The sequence below is a fragment of the Cuculus canorus genome, chromosome 1, assembly GCF_017976375.1.
Source record: "Cuculus canorus isolate bCucCan1 chromosome 1, bCucCan1.pri, whole genome shotgun sequence".
Lineage (NCBI taxonomy): Eukaryota > Metazoa > Chordata > Aves > Cuculiformes > Cuculidae > Cuculus > Cuculus canorus.
Genome location: NC_071401.1, coordinates 143,791,421 through 143,810,373, shown reverse-complemented (window position 1 = coordinate 143,810,373; position 18,953 = coordinate 143,791,421). Strand labels below are relative to the sequence as shown.

Below are 18,953 nucleotides of genomic sequence, written 5' to 3'. Positions count from 1 at the left end.
ATTCTCTTTTTGGATACCACTGAAGCATCTTGATAAAAAACAGGTGGGGAATGATGATTTTCCACCCGTGTCCATCATTTAAGCATTACTGAAAAACAACTGAGATGCCCAACATTTTTTTCTGAACTTTTAAAAGATTGACCTTGCCTGACAGGAAGAATGCAAGTCCATTTAATGAAATGCGTGGTTAGCCATTCTGTCTTAGGATTGCTGACAGGATGTTTGATATTTAATCTGCAGGTCAGTGTTTCCTCTCAGCTCAGATGTACTCAGTGGCTCTGTCCCAGGTATGAAATGTGATAAACATTCTAGTCTGTATCAAATCAGATCTATAACCTACCACACAAAACAACATAACAACTTGTTATAACAACCCACAAAACACACAGTCACTGAAAATAATTAGATTTACTCAGCACTCCTACAAACAAAAATAAACCAAAAGTATAGATGTCAGTTGGGAATATTACTGTACAACTACCAGAAGAATTCCTAAGTTTTGCAAACAATCCTTTAAAAGGATGTCCCAAAATATGGACAATCAGTCCTTCACAGAAGGAAATCTGTCTTTCAAGCGTACCCAGTAGATAGAATCGCTCACCCAAAGGGGCAAGACATATACAGAAGAAATAGTCACTCACTAAAGTAAGGATGAGGGCACTGAGTCCGAGGGAAGTTACCTTGGGTGGCATCCGAATCCCAAGTGGAGAGTCCTCACTGCAGGCTTACAGCTCTGAGGAGAAACCATCTCAAATCATCTCTCCATCAGAACCCTATTCTATACCATAGCCAGGTCTCATCTTTGGTCATTCTGTGGACTCACATCTTCTGGGACTGTCTCCCTGGCTACAGCCCTTTAATCACCCCTGCCAGTGGAGCTGGGAGTAGGGGGACGCAGGAGTTTCAGTCAGTCCATCACTGACCTTAGTGTTCTCTGCAGTGAAAGAATATCTTCCCCTCTACTCCTCCTTGAAATATGAAAAAAAAGTAATCAAGTTTCAACGCTGGAAAGTCTTTGGCAAGATCAATATTTGTCAGATCTTTAAGCAGGCCATCATCTTCATGAGGTCTTTGGTAGGCCATAATTCATCTGGTCTTTGTCAGAGTGGTTGCACCTGCCACACAACTCTGAATAACTGGCCCTCAGCTGGCAGTGTCAAATGCCAACTCCTACAGTTAGTGGACCATGGAGACTGAATTCCCTGATTCTTAATGGAGAACACTCCTAGTCATGCTTAAAGCACCTGGATGTGCCAGTGCAAAGCGAGCCTCTGCACCCACAGTCTGTGCCTCTGAGTACAAACAACTTTATATGTAGAGCTCTTCAGTCTGACTTCCTCAACAGCACTGTTTTAAAAAGCACATAAGAGAAGTTTGAGCAGCATTTCTGCTTTGTTAGCACATCCTGAGCATGCTTCTTTTCTCATTTCTTTTCCTTATTGAGGTCAAAGGCATGAAGAGAGGATTTTTTTCTGCTTCTTAACAGCTCGTCTACTTCTTATTCTTTCCTCCCTGTAGACTTAATAATCCTGTTCAAGATATTACATTTGGACATTGTGGGGATGCTGCAAACAGGCAAGGATGGGTCAGCAAAGTTCACATAAATATTCCCCAGGCTTGTCAGAGTTTTGTTTTCAGTCTGACACAGAGATGTGGGTGAGGAGTAATGTCTAGACCCAGATTTGAACTCTTCATAAATTTGATAGTAAGTAAATTCCTCACTTTTTATGGGGTTTTTTTTGTACAGTCAGGACTAGCAGCTTTAATTGCTATGCAAGAGCCTAAGTCCAGAACCACAAAGGTATTCAGTTCATGTAGATTTAGGGGAAGTATGGAAACACCATTATAAGCAAGAAAAAATTTAGAGAACATACTTAGCATCATAGTTACCAACAACCTTGGGAATCTCTTGCAGGGAGGTATAGTTGGCAATTCGTCTGGTACTATGACCTGGGAGGAATGGCTCTCTCTGGAAGCATCCAAAGAAACAGGAGGTGAGTCACAGATGTAGCTTCTCAGTCCTGTAAAGGAGATCCACCAGAACATTTTGGCACTATCTCCCACCCAGGCATTTCTCTGCTCTTTCTCTCCAACAGCTGGTGCAATTTCTTTTGGGCAGGTTTGGGAATTAAAGTGAGAAATAGTTGGCCTTTCGACAGGAAAAAAAATCTCTGTGAGATACTGGAGTCTCCCTGTCACATGGGTTGCTTTGTTTGCCTCTGTCAACACCTTTCTGCAGGAAGAAGAAAGATGGCAAGAGAGAGAGGCCAAAGAAAACCTGTCTAAAGTATCTTCTTTTGAAACTGCAAAGATACCCATCAGCCACGTGTTTTCTGAGAGCCTGAAGCTATATCCACCCATTGCTTGGCCACACATTCTTCCAGCCCTTCCTTATCCCGTTACTTCTCTTGCTTACATGGGTCCTGCACTAGAGGAATTTGGACTTGGATTCAAGTACTCTTTTCCCACGTGTGACAGCAATTGCCATTTCTTTTGGCGCAGTATTGGTAATGTCTGTGAAAGAGAATCAGCCATACCCAATCTTATAGTTGTGGGACCCACTTTCAACACCTATTGAGATCAGCTAGTTACTTTAATTTGAGGCTTGCAGATGATCTTCTTGTTCTCTCTCTTGTATTGCAAAGAATTTCCTGCTTGTAACATGGCAACTTCTTGGTACCAGTGGAATGGAACATAAACCCCTGCTGTATCCTGTGTTTCCTGTGTGCCACAGAGATGCATGAGAAGAGGCTATGACAGCTTTGGAAATAGTCCTGTATCTAGCACTAGAAAACAAGCACAGACGGTTGATAAAGTAATAGCAGATGGACTGTGATGGAGCTCACACCATTCATTCTAATCCTCTACTGATATGATTTGACTTGATCTGCATCAGCTAAGATTCATCCACTCCCAAAACTGGGCCATGCCATATCTTTTGTACACTAAGGTGTGTTCTTTGAACTCGACAGTGGTTTCTGTGGACTCTGTCTGCACTCTTTTTCATGGCTTACGAGGCAGAGAGAGATAAGGAAAGAGAGCCAATGAGAAAGAAAGGGAGACAGACCCACCCCAACAAAGATAATGGTGCTGCTTTAAGGGAAATAGATACCAAACGTGCTATATAGAGGAGACAAGGAGCAGGAAATGCAGGAAGTTAAAAATTAGTGTAAACGAAAGAAGAAACTGGAGGGAACAAGAACATATGAACAGAAGATAAATGAGCAGGTTCCTTGGCTGGAATATCGCTGTTCATGCCAACATTTTTTTGGCAGTGACAGCAATGAGGTTGTGGCCTTTTATTACACATCATCTTGCAGTGTGATGTCAATGTAAAGGCTTTTTGTCTTTTCTGTGCTCTGCAACACTAACTCTTATACAAGTTCCCCTTCTGACCATCCCCATGGGGCAGGCTCTGTGTTCAAATACAATAAGCTCTCCTTTTAGAAAAACATGTCCGTGTTCCAGTATTCCTTTTTCTGCATGTGGCCCTGGCAGGTTTTCATGTGCTCCAGGAAGAACTGAAGAATCTGAGATGCTGAAGAGGAACATGCTGTACAGCTGCTCAGGCCGTTCTATTTGAGCTCTGCAAACAGCTGGATAGCTGAGGGAGAGGGTGTAAAAAAGTTGGGGGATTTGTGAGACTGTCACTTGGCCTGTTCAAAAACTGCAGAAGAGCTGGAGACCACACCATCTTCTGTGAGGAAACATCATCCTGAAGAAAAGCATCAATACATAAATAGGAACTGAGTTCAGTGAGATTTTTATTTTAAGACTGAGTAACCTAGCTCTGGCCACACCATTTGGAAGGGTGCTCTAGTAACTTTTAGCTATCTCTGGTTGGCATCTTCGTTCTTTCCACACACAGATTGTACCATCATCCCACTGGGAACTATATTTGCCCAGTGATTAGAGCCATGTGTCTCCTTTGTCATGTCCCGCACTGGTATGTCGCTGCTTTCCTGTAAACAGATTATGATGCTGTTATTGTTGCCTCTGTATCTGGGTTGATTGCAGTCTCTCTCATTTCATCTTTTGGAGAAAGAGGGAAGAAGGGGATAGAGTACCCTATATACACATTACTGGTACGCTTTTGCACTTGTCTGCTGAGGTGACCAGTGGAATATAACAGATGCCTGTAGTTTCCCAGAATATACTAATATGAGAGTGGTAGGTCAAGATGCACAAAAATGGATGGTACAGAATTGCATAGTGAAAAGTATTGCTGTGCTGCTGCAACACAAGTGGATCTGATAAGCACGTTACAGATTGTCTTAAAATATAGCATATTGGGCTAGATCCTCCACTGACTTTGGTGCAGTCCACTGGCACAATGCCATTTAACACCAGCCATAGTTCTGCTCAACAACACAGTAGAATTGCTTGTGTCAAAGCAAACTCAGATTTTTCTCAATGATCTTGCCCCAAAAGGTCATCGTCTGAGTACAAAGTATAGGAATGGGAATGATTTTCATTCCTCATTGGGAAGAAAAATTTAAGTGGCCCTAGGGCCACTTGCATGCCAGTTTGCAGGACCAATTGTGTAAACTGCTAAGTCATGCTACTTTTCCAAATAGGAATGAAGAAAGATAGAAAAGGAAATAATGCCTCAGGGAAGTCACATGAAATGGATCATAGAATTGTAGAATCATTTAAGTTGGAAAAGACCTTTAAGACTATCGAGTCCAACTGTAAACCTAACACTGCTGAGTCTAGCACTAAATCATGTCCCTAAGCACCACATCTACACAATCTACACATCTTTAGATACCTCCAGGGATGGTGACTCAACCACTTCCCTAGGTAGCCTCTTCCAAATCTTGACAGCCCTTTAGGTGTTGAAATTTTTACTGATATCCAATCTAAATCTCCCCTGGCACAACTTGAGGCCATTTCCTCTTATCCTGTCACTTGTTACTAGGGGGAAGAAACCAACACCTACCTCGCCACAACCACCTTTCTAGTAGTGGTGGAGGGCGATAACGTCTCCACTGAGCTTCCTTTTCTCCACACTAAGCACCTCCAGTTCCCTCAGCCACTCCTCATAAGACTTGTGCTCCAGACACTTCAGCCAGCTTCATTGCCCTTTTCCAGATACGCTCCAGCACCTCAATGTCTTTCTTTTAGTGTGAGGCCCCAAACTGAGCACTGTGTTTGAGGTGCCACATATACTCACCAGTGCTGAGTACAAGGGGATGGTCACTTCCCTAGTCCTACTGATCACACTATTTCTAATGCAAGCCAGGATGCTACTGGCCTTCTTGGCCACCTGAGCACACTGCTAGCTCAAAGTGTGAGCGAAGCAGTGCACTAGAACTTGGAAAAGTAGAGCTTTGTGCCTGCTGCACCAGGCTGTGACAGTGTTCATTGGACTGGGGAAAGGAGTAAGGAATGCTAACCGTGATGTTTCTATTTTGGTCTTTAGCCACAGGCCAACCCAAACCCCTCGATCCGAACACACTGGCAAAATTAAAACTGGATCATATCTGTTTTCCTAGAGCTGATGAATGCTGTTAGGACTATCTGTTTGGATAGGTGATTTGAAGCAGTGTTACTTTTTATATTGAGGAGGATCAGGCTTCCTTGCCTTGGTTTGACGCAAGCAGTGGCCTTCTACTGAGCTGCAGTGATTGCTAGAGATGAAATGGCTAAGACATGTGAGAATAGAAACAAAATTTATCTGGGTTACACAAAGATCTTCCTGTGAAGTTGCTCATTCACTGCCTTCAGTAATCATTTACCCTGATCCCTTAGGAAAGAACACAGAGGTGCAGTCCAACCCAAGGTCTGTCACAATATGTGGAAAATGAAGACCACAGAAACCTTTGCCTAGGTCTGTAAATGCCAAGAGTTGTGTCCCTCACCCAGCTCACAGGCAACTGGAATAGTAGAGCAATGGGCTGAGGGGATATGCAAGTTTTTCTTGCCTTGTAGAGGCTCTGCTGCCTCCCAGCCCTGAATTCATCTCGTTTTAGCAGTGAAATTCTATCTTCTGCATGATTGCACCGGCAGGCTTTTGTCAGCGAATTTGGTGATGTTCAGACCTGCCTCAGGGATGAGGAGCCAAGAGATCTGAGTCGAAGTGGCAGAAAGACTGCTGCTGAGAAGCCAAGTTTCTCTTTCCTGGGGTGCTGAGCAGGCAGTTACACTAATGCAGGATGCCATCTGTTTTTTCCTTCTCTAAAAGGTCGTGTTTACCAAACATTGCAGCGGCAGGAGAGGTCTGGGGTTAAAGTAAGAGTAATTAAACCCTGCAGAGTGGAGCTCCCTATCCCTTCTCTGTCCACTTGGTGCTTTTCGCACCTCAGTGATAAGCACAGGTGCCCCCTTTGACACAGCCACAAGTGACCCTCTGTGCAGTGACAGGCTGTGGGGCCTCCTACTAGTGTAACCTGCAGAGACAATGCGGCAACCAGCCTGGGTCAGCCCAGACTGACACCTAAACAATCATCTTTGCAGCACGAGGGTATGCAGTGCATCAGGAAAGTTTAGCTCTTACAGTACTGTTCTGTAGCAAAACACACACCACCACAACAATGTCGGAATTACACAGCACGTGGGGATCATACCAAGCCCAAAACGAAGGCCCTGACTTTGGCATATTGGACCCTGTGGGACACGAGGCATTGCTAGTTTCATTATGTTTCCTGTCTGCTAAATAGACATCTCACCGAAACCACTTCAAGCAATGTTGAAAAGATGTTTCCTGGTTGTGTCTGTACTAAAGGATGTTAAATTTAATTGATTTTCAATATATTTACCTAACTGTACTGTCAAATCTATTTTATAGGTGTGTGTGCCAGCCTTTTTATGAAACAAGTAATATATTCTGGGATGGGTAATGAGCTTGGCTAATTATCATTAATTCCTCTTGGGTAAAACTAGTGTGAGAAGATGGCTTGATGCCACTGCTTTGCAAGGTGTTATGTGAATGCAGACAAAATAAGAATCTTGTTCCTATATTTGTCTGTGTTAGGGGAGACTGACTGAGAAGGCTGCAGCTCAGCTGGCAGGGGATGATTTGCCAAGATCAAGTTCCAAGTTCCCTGCCTCTCTGGCAGGAGAGACTTTTGCCTTCCATCATTTTCAGCATGCTCCCAGAGAGCATTGTCTCCAAGTCACCCTAAAACCTGAACTTAAGGGCAAATCAGAAGCAGTTCTTTTGCACTCAGACCCCTAGCATGTAAGAAATCTCTGAACCTTGATAAGATCCTGTAATATATTACCAAGCCTGTCTCAGCCATTTTTTTTCATTGAATTCCGATCAACCCATTCACCATATGTTATGAATGTCCTCAGGGAACACTGAAAGGAGATAGACTGAAATGGCACTTTGGACCCTGCAAACTCAGCAACATATATTTTTTTTTTGCTGAGCAGAGGGAGGAGAGAGGACAGTGGAAATGCTGAAATGTCTTAAGACAGAGAAAGCACAGGTTCTTGCAGACTTGGGGTCTGGATTCCATTTTCTTGGCATTAGTGACCCCTTTTTCTAATTCTCCATATGACCCTTTCTAAGGGTTTTTTATTCTGCTGTTTCTGAAACTTTGACATCTCATATGGCTCTAAGGCCATGATAACACATGATAATTGCACTTTAGAGTAGCATATATACAATAACTAATTGATCCTAGAAGGATGCTCAGAGAAACAGATGCGTAAATTTTTGTGATCCTTCACAACCAGTCCATGTAGTCTTTGCCTCAGTTATAGGTCACAATCCTGCACCCTGACTGTGAATACCATGAAGAAGGTGCTCAGTAAGTTACACATGGAAACAGTGATGTGACCTTCTCCTGTAGTGACACAGAGGAAGTGAGATCAGCCTCTCTAGTACTTTTGTAACACCTCAACTCCATAGCTTCCTCCTATCCAATCAGCTAGATCCTTTTGCATAACAACTATACCTGTCAACAGCGCATCTGAGCATCCTCTTCTTGAGTAACTGGTTTCTTACATTACTGTCCAAGTCCAGAAGAGCCATTGCTGGTTTTATTACTCTGTTATTGCTCTTGTTTATCTGCAATAATTTTTCTTCTTGCAGGAGACAAGGGGCAAAGAGATGTTTTGTGTCTTGACCACACAGGAGCTGTGTAGCTACGGAGGAATCAGTGAGAAAGCTCAGTTTTAATGTCTTACAGGACTAAAATTACTGTCCTTAAGAAGAGTAGCTCTCCTAGCTCTAGAGATCTGTTTAGTCACTCGTCTACCCTGTAAACACCTCTCTGGGAGCTCTGAAAATTACCCCCAGACCTTGAACTGATTCTGGTATTTGATAGCGAGGCAATGGAATGTAACATCGGGAGCATCCAACTTCTGAGTTCCTCCCTACAGGTCTAGCTTGAAATTGTCTTGAAACATCTGTGGGGAAAGGTTCCTTCTCAAGTCATTGAGTATGGAAATATTTAAGCCTGACAGTCAAGATCCAGCAGATAACCATAGTTCAGCCACATAGTTAGAAGCACAGACCCTTGTGAAGCTTGAAAAGTGTGTTTCCAGCAGCAATAAGGTGGTGAGGTGAATGCAAGGAATTGTACCATCCTGATGCTATAGGAACTGAAAAGCAATCAAATCTCTTGCAGGATAGAGTATGCTACAACAACTCTGTACAGACACGGGGCTGATATTACTAGGAATGAGTGGATGGACTTCTCTGTTTTGATAATTTAGTATCACTGATCTGGGTCTTGGGTTTCAAAGGTATCAGAAAGGAGAAAAAAAAGAAGTTGTAGCAAAACTCTACATGATACCATTTTTCCTCTGTCATCTCCCTACATCCTTCCCTCAATGTACTCCTCATGTAAAATCTCCCTGAGAAATCTGCACATAGAAAATAAATAGCAGAAGTCTCACCTGTGCTAGATAAAAATATTTATGGTTACCCAGCTGAATTGTCTCAGTGAGCGCTTTTTCACCATCCTGCTTTCTTGAAACAAACACTAGGATTCAGCTCAGAACCCCGATATCCCAGTTCTGAAATCCTTACCTGGGTACAGTATTTCATGTACGCCCTGAGTCAGATTGTCTGAAGTTGCCGTCTTTGTTAAGAAATATGGTTTCTGTCTGCAGCAGGCATGTAGAAGTCAGCAGTGCAAAAGTATCAGGAAATACCTGAAACATGAGAAATGGTTTCTATAGAAGATTAAATCTCTTTGTGGTAAGAACTAAGCTAGCTGCTGTGGGTCACAAAAGTCATGTAGGAAAATCTAGGAAGAACAGAATAGATGAATTTGTAGTCTTCCTTTTTTGTCTGATTGCAAATGATTTACATTAATATTACAACTTCCAATCAAATGGAATTCAAAGACAGCACAAACCTTTCCTACCTGATTGCATGACTAGCAGAAAATTGCTTTGTTTATCATGCAAGAGTAGCTGTAAAAACTGTGAAAGATGATGGTATGTGATACTTTAGGACAGCAAGTAAAGAACACTGATTACAGTTGAAACTGCAGGAGTGGTGCTGGGATACAGAACTAAATTAACCTATTTGGAGTTTGGCCAGGACATTGGGATTCACACCTTAGACTCTGCATGGGGCTTTTGATTATTATAAGTGCTTAGAAAAATTTTCTCATTCAAGAAACAGAACAGGCAATACCTCCATTCTCTTCTTTCATCTCATAGACAGAGAGGTTGATTTCTTACTGGCCAAGAAAAAGCAAGTGGATCCCCCCTAATTTAGAATCATAGAATCATAGAATGGTTTGGGTTGGAAGGGACCTTAAAGATCATCCAGTTCCAACCCCCCTGCCATGGGCAGGGACACCTCCCACCAGACCAGGCTGCTCAAGGCCACATCCAGCCTGGCCTTGAACACTTTGACAGAGGGAGCATCTACGACTTCCCTGGGCAACCTGTGCCAGTGTCTCACCACCCTCATCGTGAAGAATTTCTTCGTAATGTCTAATGTAAATCATCCCCCTTCCAAATTAAAGCCATTCCCCATTGTTCTGTCACTCCATGCCCTTGTAGAAAGTCCCTCTCCAGCTTTCTTGTAGGTTCCCTTCAGGTACTGGAAGGCTGCTATAAGATCTCCTCAGAGCCCAACTCTCTCAGCCTGTCCTCATGCCTCAGGAGCCCCCATCTCATCTCCACAAGACTTCAACGGTGCTGCAGCATCTCTAGCATGCCCCAGGGTGGAGGGCCCATACTAGCACCGTGTCCTTCTAACCATAGTGTGTCTTCCCACAGCTTGTCATAGGCAAGCTTCATATTATCATTTAGTTAATATTTTTTCCCCGGACATCTTCCATGCTGTAGTGTCTTTCCTTGCCCTACTTACTTTTCTTATTGTTGATTTTTTTTTTGTTACTATGATTACAACAGCTCCTGGGCCTTCACTTGTTAACAAAAACTGTGCTCTACCAGAGCAAAACAACTGTGTCACTCAGTACAGAGTGAAAACATCAGGATCATCAAGTTTTTAGCTTATATTTCACTGCAGCATCAGATTTGATCTTTAGAAGTGTGTTTTGTCTCTCCTGTGGGTGCTTCATGCGTTACTGCTCCTGGAAAACAGAAAACAGATCTCCCTACACCAGTTCCTCAGAAGCAGGTTCAAAATGGAGTAAACCTGGGAGGAATAAGGGTGGTAAGTGGAACCACAGGGCTGCAATGTTAACATTGAGGCTGTTAAGCCAAGTCTCTCTCTACCCCTTTTTCCCACTGCTTTTAGCCACTGAAGTTTACCAGCTGAAGCTAAAATTTCCCAGGTTTGATCTCTTGCCCAAAGGTGAAATAGTTTGGGATTTTGTTTTTGTTTTTCTTTTTCACAAAGAGCATGTATAAACTATTCCCACTTCAGCAAGAGTATTTGCTATTTCTTTCTGAACAGTTTAACAGCCAAACCAGCAGGGGGTTAAAAACTTTATATTTAGCATAAAGACATCTAGCTGAAAAAATGCCTTTGAGTGCTTCAGTGGAATCTGGTTTTGATTTGGCCGAGTTTTGACCCTCAGAAAATTCCATGCATAAGCACAATACATTCTGTATGGGTGTACTCACTGAACTCAGAGCACGCATGGAGGAGGAAGGCAAGGTTACACATGTATGTGCGATTAGCGTATGTCCTTATGGTAGCACAGTGTCTTTAGGGGCTTCAGTTTTGTGCTGTGAGTGGGAAAACTGAGCTTGGTGATGCTTCTCACACATCTGTGTGCACTTAGTGCTTGCAGTCTTTGGGCCCTCCTGTGTCTTGAGGAATATCCTAAATGTCTAATGTGGTTAAAGGGGGCTTCTGAGCATTCTGGTGGTCCAATGCCCACTCCTTCTTTGTCCAGGGTAAGAATCAGGTCCAGTGAATAGTATGCAGTGTCAGACACAGCCCAGTCATCAATGGGTAAGACCATGGTGTTGAGGCACGTCCACAGCGTTAAGACAGGTTCCAGGTCAAGCTGGGAAGTCAGTCTGCAGGTCAGAGTCCGGATCAAGTGGGTCCATGGACATGGAAAGGGGAAGGCCATAGCAGAGCTGAAGACCAGCACTCTTACAATGTTGCTGTGGCAGGGACTGACTGCTGTGGGCTGGGCTGAAAAGGAGGAACTGTGCAGGGGATATTTGAGGGGGCAGGTGGGGCTAGTCAAGCCATAAAGGTATATTAGTGCACTAAGGGCCCTGACAAAGCTTGTCAGGGGTCTGAGGAATCTGCATGTCTGAAAGTATTCAAGAGTTCACTGGAGAAGACCCAGATCAACCTTATCTGTCTTTGAAAATGGTCCTGTTGTGAGTAGTGGGTTGAAATAGAGACCTCTAGCCTTCCCTCCCGACCTAGGTTATTCTGTGACTCTACAAAGCCTGCTGTTTTTTCTTCTGTATTAGCAGTGCATTCAGGATGTCCTGTCACTGTGGATGTTACTCACTCAGACTCTAAACTGTGTGCGACGGAAAACCAAATAGGCAGCACACACTGGAGGTGATGTACAGCCTTACAGAGCAACGGGCTTGAATGCTGCTAACTCTTATCCACGGACTTCACATTCTGTCACGAGCAGTCAGTGGAGGCCCTCATAAAAACAGAGTCAAGCATATGTGTGAGTGTTTAGAGGACCATCATGTCAGGGAATATTTGCTGGCATTTAGAGCCCGTTCATGCTGCAAGGCAAGTCAAGTCAACTAGTTCTCTAGTCTACTGCCTCTGGCCCTGATGTGCCCTAAAGAAACTGCATAGCACGCTGTGCACTGTGGCCTTGACTCAGCAGAGCAATTTGGGATATGTGGCTTGCTGAATCAGAGCTTATGCGTCTCGCTGAAATTGCTTTGTAGGGCACAGTCCAGTTCCCTCTCAAATACTTGTGAGGCTTTTGGCACACACTTCAATGAAAACATGATCAAATCTATGTTCACCTGGTTATCCCTTGAGCTGAGGATAAAAATTACTGCTCTGCTGGTTAAAATGAGAATAGATAGAGCAGAGGCTCCCAATAAAAATGTTACAGTGAGAGCTGTAAGGGAAAAGTCTTGTATTAATATTTCATGCAATGTGGATGGACAGAAGGAGTTAAAAATAGGTACATGCTTCACTTCTACATCTTTAGTTATAGAAAAAAGAGTGTTCAGTTATATAGTATCAGGAATAGAACAAGGAAAGATTTTATAAGGTGTACAACCCAAAATGACAGGTTTATGCCTCATTTTAATGGTGGCATTTCCTGATTGATGAGTCATTTTAATATGCTTTGACAAAGTTGGTTATATAGCATTTATGTAAGAGACTGGTTTCTTCTGTGATTTTATTTTTTTAAGCCTAACTGGTGACTAAATGCACGTGCATGAAAGAAGAAACCTAATACTTTTAAATGCCTTATCTTTCTTATTTCTGAAGTTGTGATACTGTCTTTCATTCATCAGATTTGGAACCCTTTCAGAAACTGTGGGAATATTTCTAAATTTTTTAATTGTTGAACCTATTGTTATTGGAGAGAGCAAACTTCTTTTTAAAGTACTAATAAGTATGCAAAAGTGCTTCAAGGCTTAGGAAGCAAAGTCTATTTACAGTTAGAAGACTTGGGCTTTTGAGTGCTTACAGCACTTTTGAAAATGAGACTTAAATGCTTCTAAGTAATTTGGGCACTACAGAAAATCATATCTAATTTTCCTGATTTTACTCTGACATCAACACCAATCATAAAATGATTTGTTATCTAGATGACAACAGAACTGGTCGTATGTGGAGCAAATCCAAGGGAAAGAAATATGATTCAGAAGTGAATTAAATAATTTAATGGTGTTTAAATATGGGAGGCAGTATACATCTTTGGTTTCAATGGAATTAAATGCATTGGTTCTGTAGTAATTATTTCCAGACTAGATGTTGCTCTCAGATAAATGCTCATCCCTTGGAAACCAGTGGAGCTCTATCTGATGCTCATAGTGCAGCAGAACCCAGAATCCATGTGGACTCACTGCACACTCTTGGAATTCATAAATTATTCTTCTGTAGCCACTGGAAAGAGACTAATGTAACAACAAACAAACACTAATGGTTCAAACATTCCCCCAGAATACCAAAGTCTTCTTTGAAATTAGATGGTTTTTGAAAATATTCAGCAAGAGATGTTAACGTCAGACTTCCTCAGCACTTCAATGGATCAGACGTAAGCTAACCCCATCCTGTCTGGAGCAACATGTCTTAGAGTGCTCTGTTGTCAGGCCCTGGTTTCACACAATTACTTCTTTGGCTGATAGGAGAGAAGGATGTTTTTCTTTCTCCACAAGATCTCAGTGGCGTAGCAGTATGTCCTGTAGGTCAGAAGGAAATGGCTTCTTTCATGGAAGCTCTGCAGTCTTCTAGGGCTGTATTGCAGACGTGCTGTAAAGAGTCGGGATCTCGGGGCTGGCTGGCTCTGTTGCATCTTTATACACTCGGCTCTCCAAGAGTTCCTCTGGAAACTCTGCAACATCCAGCTGCCCCTGCACCATTTCCCACACGCCCTTAGAAACTCCAGGGGAAAGCTGGATTCTTGCGAACCACGCTTTGTTCCAGATGGGAGTCTGGGATACACAGGAAGGTGCTGAGCAATAGGTAGGAAGGGCACAGGGATGACTGCCAGCTGCTAGCTGCTCCAGGGAGCAGGAGAAGTGTCCGCAGGCCGTGACACCCTCTTTGGCCCCTCACCTCCAACTGCAGCACCTTGAGCAGAGGCAGCAGCGTGTGCAGCACAGGTGCCTGCTCTCAAGGAGGGAGGGATCAAAGCTTTGGCTGCATCAATCTAAAGTCCTGATCCATCACTGAGAGAGAGCCCAGGCTCCCTAGACATTTAAAATGCAGCTCAGTGAATGAGTATAGTGAACAATAAACATAATCATAAATCAAATATAATAAAAACAAATAAAAAAAGCGAAACGTTGCGTTTTGTTCACAGTGACGATCCCAGCGATTCCACAAGCAAGAAAGCCGGGTGTGAAACGGAGGATCCGAAGGAGGCCGGCAGACAGAGTGGCCAGGAAGGCAGGTCCGAGACCCTGACGCTAAAAGCCCAGCATGCGGAGCTCCAAGAAGAGCAGGCAGCGGGGTGTTCCCCTCTGGTGCAGAAGGCGAGCCTCCACCACACGGGCTCCCCAGTGAGAGTGCAGCGCAGCAAAGGGACGGCCTCGTGTTCCCATGCAGCTGCCTCCGATTATGAGCTCTCCCTTGACCTAAAGAATAAACAGGTACAGAGGCTTCCTCCTCAGGCTGCGGGAGAAGGGGACGGGGTGGGTGGGACTGTATTCGCACAGTGGTGGGACGTCTTTCAGCAAATACTTTAGCCTTTTGTTCACCTGGCCGTTTGTCTACATGGGGCTGATGGAGGAAACATCATCCTCGCCTCTGACTGTTGTAGTCATTCACTCAAACCTGCTGGGCTCTGTTCCTCATTGCCTGGGTTCTGTGGTCCAGAATGGACCCAGATGCTCAGTTGTGACTGTAGACTTGGAGATGGGTTGTGAGCAGCCAAGAGCTGCAGCATCCAGGGATACTGCCTTGCTCACAAGCATGCCACGCCTCTAGGCTCTCAGCAACTGACTGTCCAAAAAGGCCTGCCTTGTGGAAGAGGTCTCCAAGAGCCATCTTTCCCTCTTGGATCATGCTGGGCAGGCCTCCAGTGCACTTCTGCATTAGCATCTTCAAAGCATGAGCTCTCAGGGAAAGTAGGGTTTATTCAGTGAGTGTCCTGCATAGCACCTACTACGATGTTTGCATAATGTTACCATCACTGCCTTCCATCCACTGGTGGATGCTGAAAAGACAGGAGGTTTACCAGACTGGGAGAATATGATTCAGTTCTTGAAGCTGCAAGCCTTGCTTCTTGTGCCTGAGACTACAGCCTAGTTCCAGAGCACAAGTGCACCCATCTCTAGTTGCATCTCCTGTTGGGCTCCCAGCAGGGGATAGTGGAAGAGGGGCTAATGGCAACTGGGCTCCTCACTCAAAGACAATGAGGTGGAACATGCCCCCCTACACTTTCATCTGTGCAGATTACAGCCCAGGAGAGCTATTGTGCAAAACAAAACCTTAAGAAATGTTTCTGACTTTTCACTGGAATGGCAGCTCAAACAGAGACTGTTTGATATGCAGATTCTGCAGTACGCGAGATGAGAAGGACAAGCAAGCAGTAGTGACAGTGTCCAGATTACATTCAGTGAGAGAATTCAGTGGGAGCTGTGCTATTGCAGATGAAGGGTCTCAGCTAATGAAGTTCCTACAAAAGAAGCTGCTACTTCTGGGACATCTTTCTATGACTTCCCTCAAGGCATTGCTGCTGTCCCTAAATATACGTCAGATCAATGGCCCAATAAATTCCTAAGCAGAAAAGAAGCTTTGGCTCTTTAGCTCTGTCGTTCTCAAGCTACTGCATGCTCAACTCAGACAGAACTCTTGCTTCATACCAGGAAAACAAACAAGAGAGACTAATTAACTGGCTTCACAAACTAATGCGACCTATCCTCAGGGTGGGCCAGATCTCGGCTGCTATATATGGGTTTAGCCTCCTCAATGTCCTAGAGCTGCTCTCATTTGTCCTGAGGAGTGTCTGTCCTGTGTGATTATAGCTTTAAGGTCATGTTGCCCTGTCACTGTTCTTGCAGCAGAGGCCAGACCTGCCCTGGATGCATGTGAGACAGAGAGACTTGTTAGCTGCTCGTTCATTAAATTCTGGTGCCTTGCCGTACTGACCTTGCAGGGACCTAGCCTATCTCATAGGTGAAACCACTTTTCTCATAGCAAGAGGCCTTACAGTATGTGTGCTCCCCCAGCCTGATGGATGGCCTCAGTGTATTGCCTCCAGCTCTGGAAGAAAGGTTTTCAGGGAGTGAAGAGTATTAAGTCTTCCAACCTTGCACTCTAGTATGTGTTTTCACCGGTATTCCTATCAACTTACTTGTCAGGTAGTTCTTTTGAATGGGAGTAAGGTTGATAGGACCCTCATAGGGCTGTTCCAGTAATTCTCAAGTCATAGCACAAACTGTAATGCATTAATAGAATTTACAATATGAGAAAGAGGTGGAAGGAGAGACTTCTAGTCTCACAGTGCAGCTGGAGTCACCCTTAGCTTTCAGGAGAGGACTGAGTGCTGGTAGGAATGGAGGGTAGCATACAGCCTTCTCTACAGGGCTTGGAGGTACAGGTCGCCTACCGGTCATTACCCATTGACATCATATTAGAGAGTGGGCGAGTGGGGTCATGGCTCTCCTCACTCTCTAAATCATGAGAGAGAGCATGCTGGCAGTGTGCAGAGCAGAAGTATATTCTTCTGGGAGCTTGGAAAGGAAACTCAAGTGCCAATCTTCCCCTTTGTTTAGGCTCTATTGTAACATGGGAAAAGTGGAGGGGATGATGGGAGAGAGGAGCATGGTTTCAGTCGTACATACTCTTCTGCTGTGCTGAAGGGTGGCAGATGTCCCATATATGAAGGAAAATGTTCCATTAACACATGGCCCTTATAGCAATGTCCTTCCATTGCGAAAGATTGGTGGGAAGGAGAGGCATTAAGAATGGGTGACAGAGAACATGCATGCTCTGTATTGTCTTTGTTTTTCACAATGCATGCATTGACTTGAGAGACTCAGATTCTGTCCGTGAGCCTGATTCTTTTCTTGCTAATACAGTGGCATGTCACCATGCTCAGTGGCAACCTGGGTGGAATAACAGTGCTAAGTGAGAATAAGATCAAGCGCATTCTCTCCTGGCAGATTTTTTAATTTATGCCTATGGGCAACAAAGCCATGAGGTGTGCACCTCAAGTGTTTTGGTCATATCCGGGCCTGGCACTTTGGCTTAGCTTAGGTTGAACTTATTAAAGCTCCCTGGGTGAGCAATCCCTCATGGCAACGGCTATTTCCCAGCAATTTCTGATTTGGCCACTAGACCTGAATTTCTCAAACTGAGTGTTCATATTGAGACTCAGAAATGTATTAAGCTAATTATTCTTTGAAATCCCCCTGACTCCCCTACTGCTTTTCCCTTCCTTTGGCGACGGCTGTTGGATCATTCCCCAAAGAAAAGTAGCTTTAAGTAGGCAATTACTTGTGATTCATAGGGTTTATTAAGAGTGAGAGAAGGCCAATCATGTCTGGCCTTTTTCGCCTCTCAAATGGGAAGAGAAAGTTCCTCCAGCAAGCCAGACACACATCTCCATTACCTGTGGCTGCTGTGGTGCTAATGGATGCCCTTTCCTCCTCTTGAGAGGAAGAAAACAGGCCAACAGCTGTGTGAAATCCTTAATTCCTCTGGAGTGTCAGTTAGCTTGACCTGATATGTGAATGCCTCAGACATCAGTAAACAGTAAATGGCTAGGCTACATCAAGGAGAGAGAAACACAGATCTCCTCCTACAAAGCAAGGGTGGGGAGGGCACTTCTCTATGGGAGTGCTGCTTCTGGCTTTGCCAGTCTTTTCAGGTGTCCTTTGGACTAGTCCCCAGTTCTTGTTATCCCAGCTGCAAGACACTTGAGGACTCTCCTTGCTTTGGAAATGGCCAGATGGCCATGGACCACATTCAGAACCTATCCTTGCACGCCTGATATGAACTGGAGAACAGACTAGGTTGGGAGTCTTCTCACTTTACATCCTGTTATGCTCCTTAATGCCTTAGCCCTTTGGGAGGACTGAGATAATGGACTGCAAAAAGCTGGTGATGCTTTTTCAAGGTACTGACAGTTTGCACTGTTCCTTTAGACTTTTGGAAGGATCTCTCCTCTCAGTAGTTATTAAAGTCGGCCTTTTCAGGAACTGTCCTTTCATGAGATAAACTGGCCTTTTACTTCAGATCAGGAATGACATCTTGTCTTGGCCTCTAATAAGATCAGAGCACATGAATTTCATGTTTTCAGAATGGCTGTCACCTCTTTGGAAACATCAGATAATTATAAGACTCTTCCTTCTGCCTTGTTTTGCATTTTACTATTATTCTGTCCCTCAGATAGCTGTGTCTGTTCCTCCCTTTTGTTCCTCTTTCCCTCACAACACAATTAGTTCTACATTTTGATTAACCAGACCATTATGTTAAGTGCTCACGGTCAGTTGTCAGTAATAACTGTCTGGGTTGGGCCTGTGCAGGTTATCAGTTTAATTTGCATTTATCTGTATGAGCCTTCATACAGATAAGGCGAAAGGATAACTCAAGTCTCTCTCCAGGGAGGCCAACTTTGATGAGATGTGGCAGCAGTGCTGGTTTTATGGTGGGATTTAAGATGGTCATTTCAGAAAGGACAACGAACCCCAGCAAACCCCTTCTGCTTGCAAGCCACAATCTCTTTTTGTCCCCGTATTCCACTTTTCTGCCACATCACACTCTGGGGATAAGCAGAGACCTTGTTTATCAAAAAGGCCTACTGACAGGTCTTGTGGTAAATGAACCTGAATCCATGGTCATTGTGTGGGTGATTTTTAGCACTAGTACTGCCGTCCCTTTCTAGGAAGCCAGCAGGGCAAATATTAGGCCAGTGTTTTTTAAATTAGGGGTAAGCAGAACTTTG

At 44.0% G+C, this 18,953-nt stretch overlaps 1 protein-coding gene across 5 annotated transcripts in view; it reads left to right on the top strand.

The window, feature by feature from the left end:
- Positions 1 to 18,953, top strand: part of IQSEC3 (IQ motif and Sec7 domain ArfGEF 3) — a 108,470-nt gene that overhangs the window by 52,258 nt on the left and 37,259 nt on the right. For 4 of the 5 annotated variants that reach the window (XM_054055405.1, XM_054055397.1, XM_054055394.1 and 1 more), the window contains exon 3: positions 14,364 to 14,652. The exons of the other annotated variant lie outside the window; for it this stretch is intronic. In XM_054055405.1, coding sequence (XP_053911380.1) covers positions 14,364 to 14,652 — 289 coding nt within the window. The remainder of the gene's footprint in view (positions 1 to 14,363; positions 14,653 to 18,953) is intronic. 5 annotated transcript variants of the gene reach the window in all.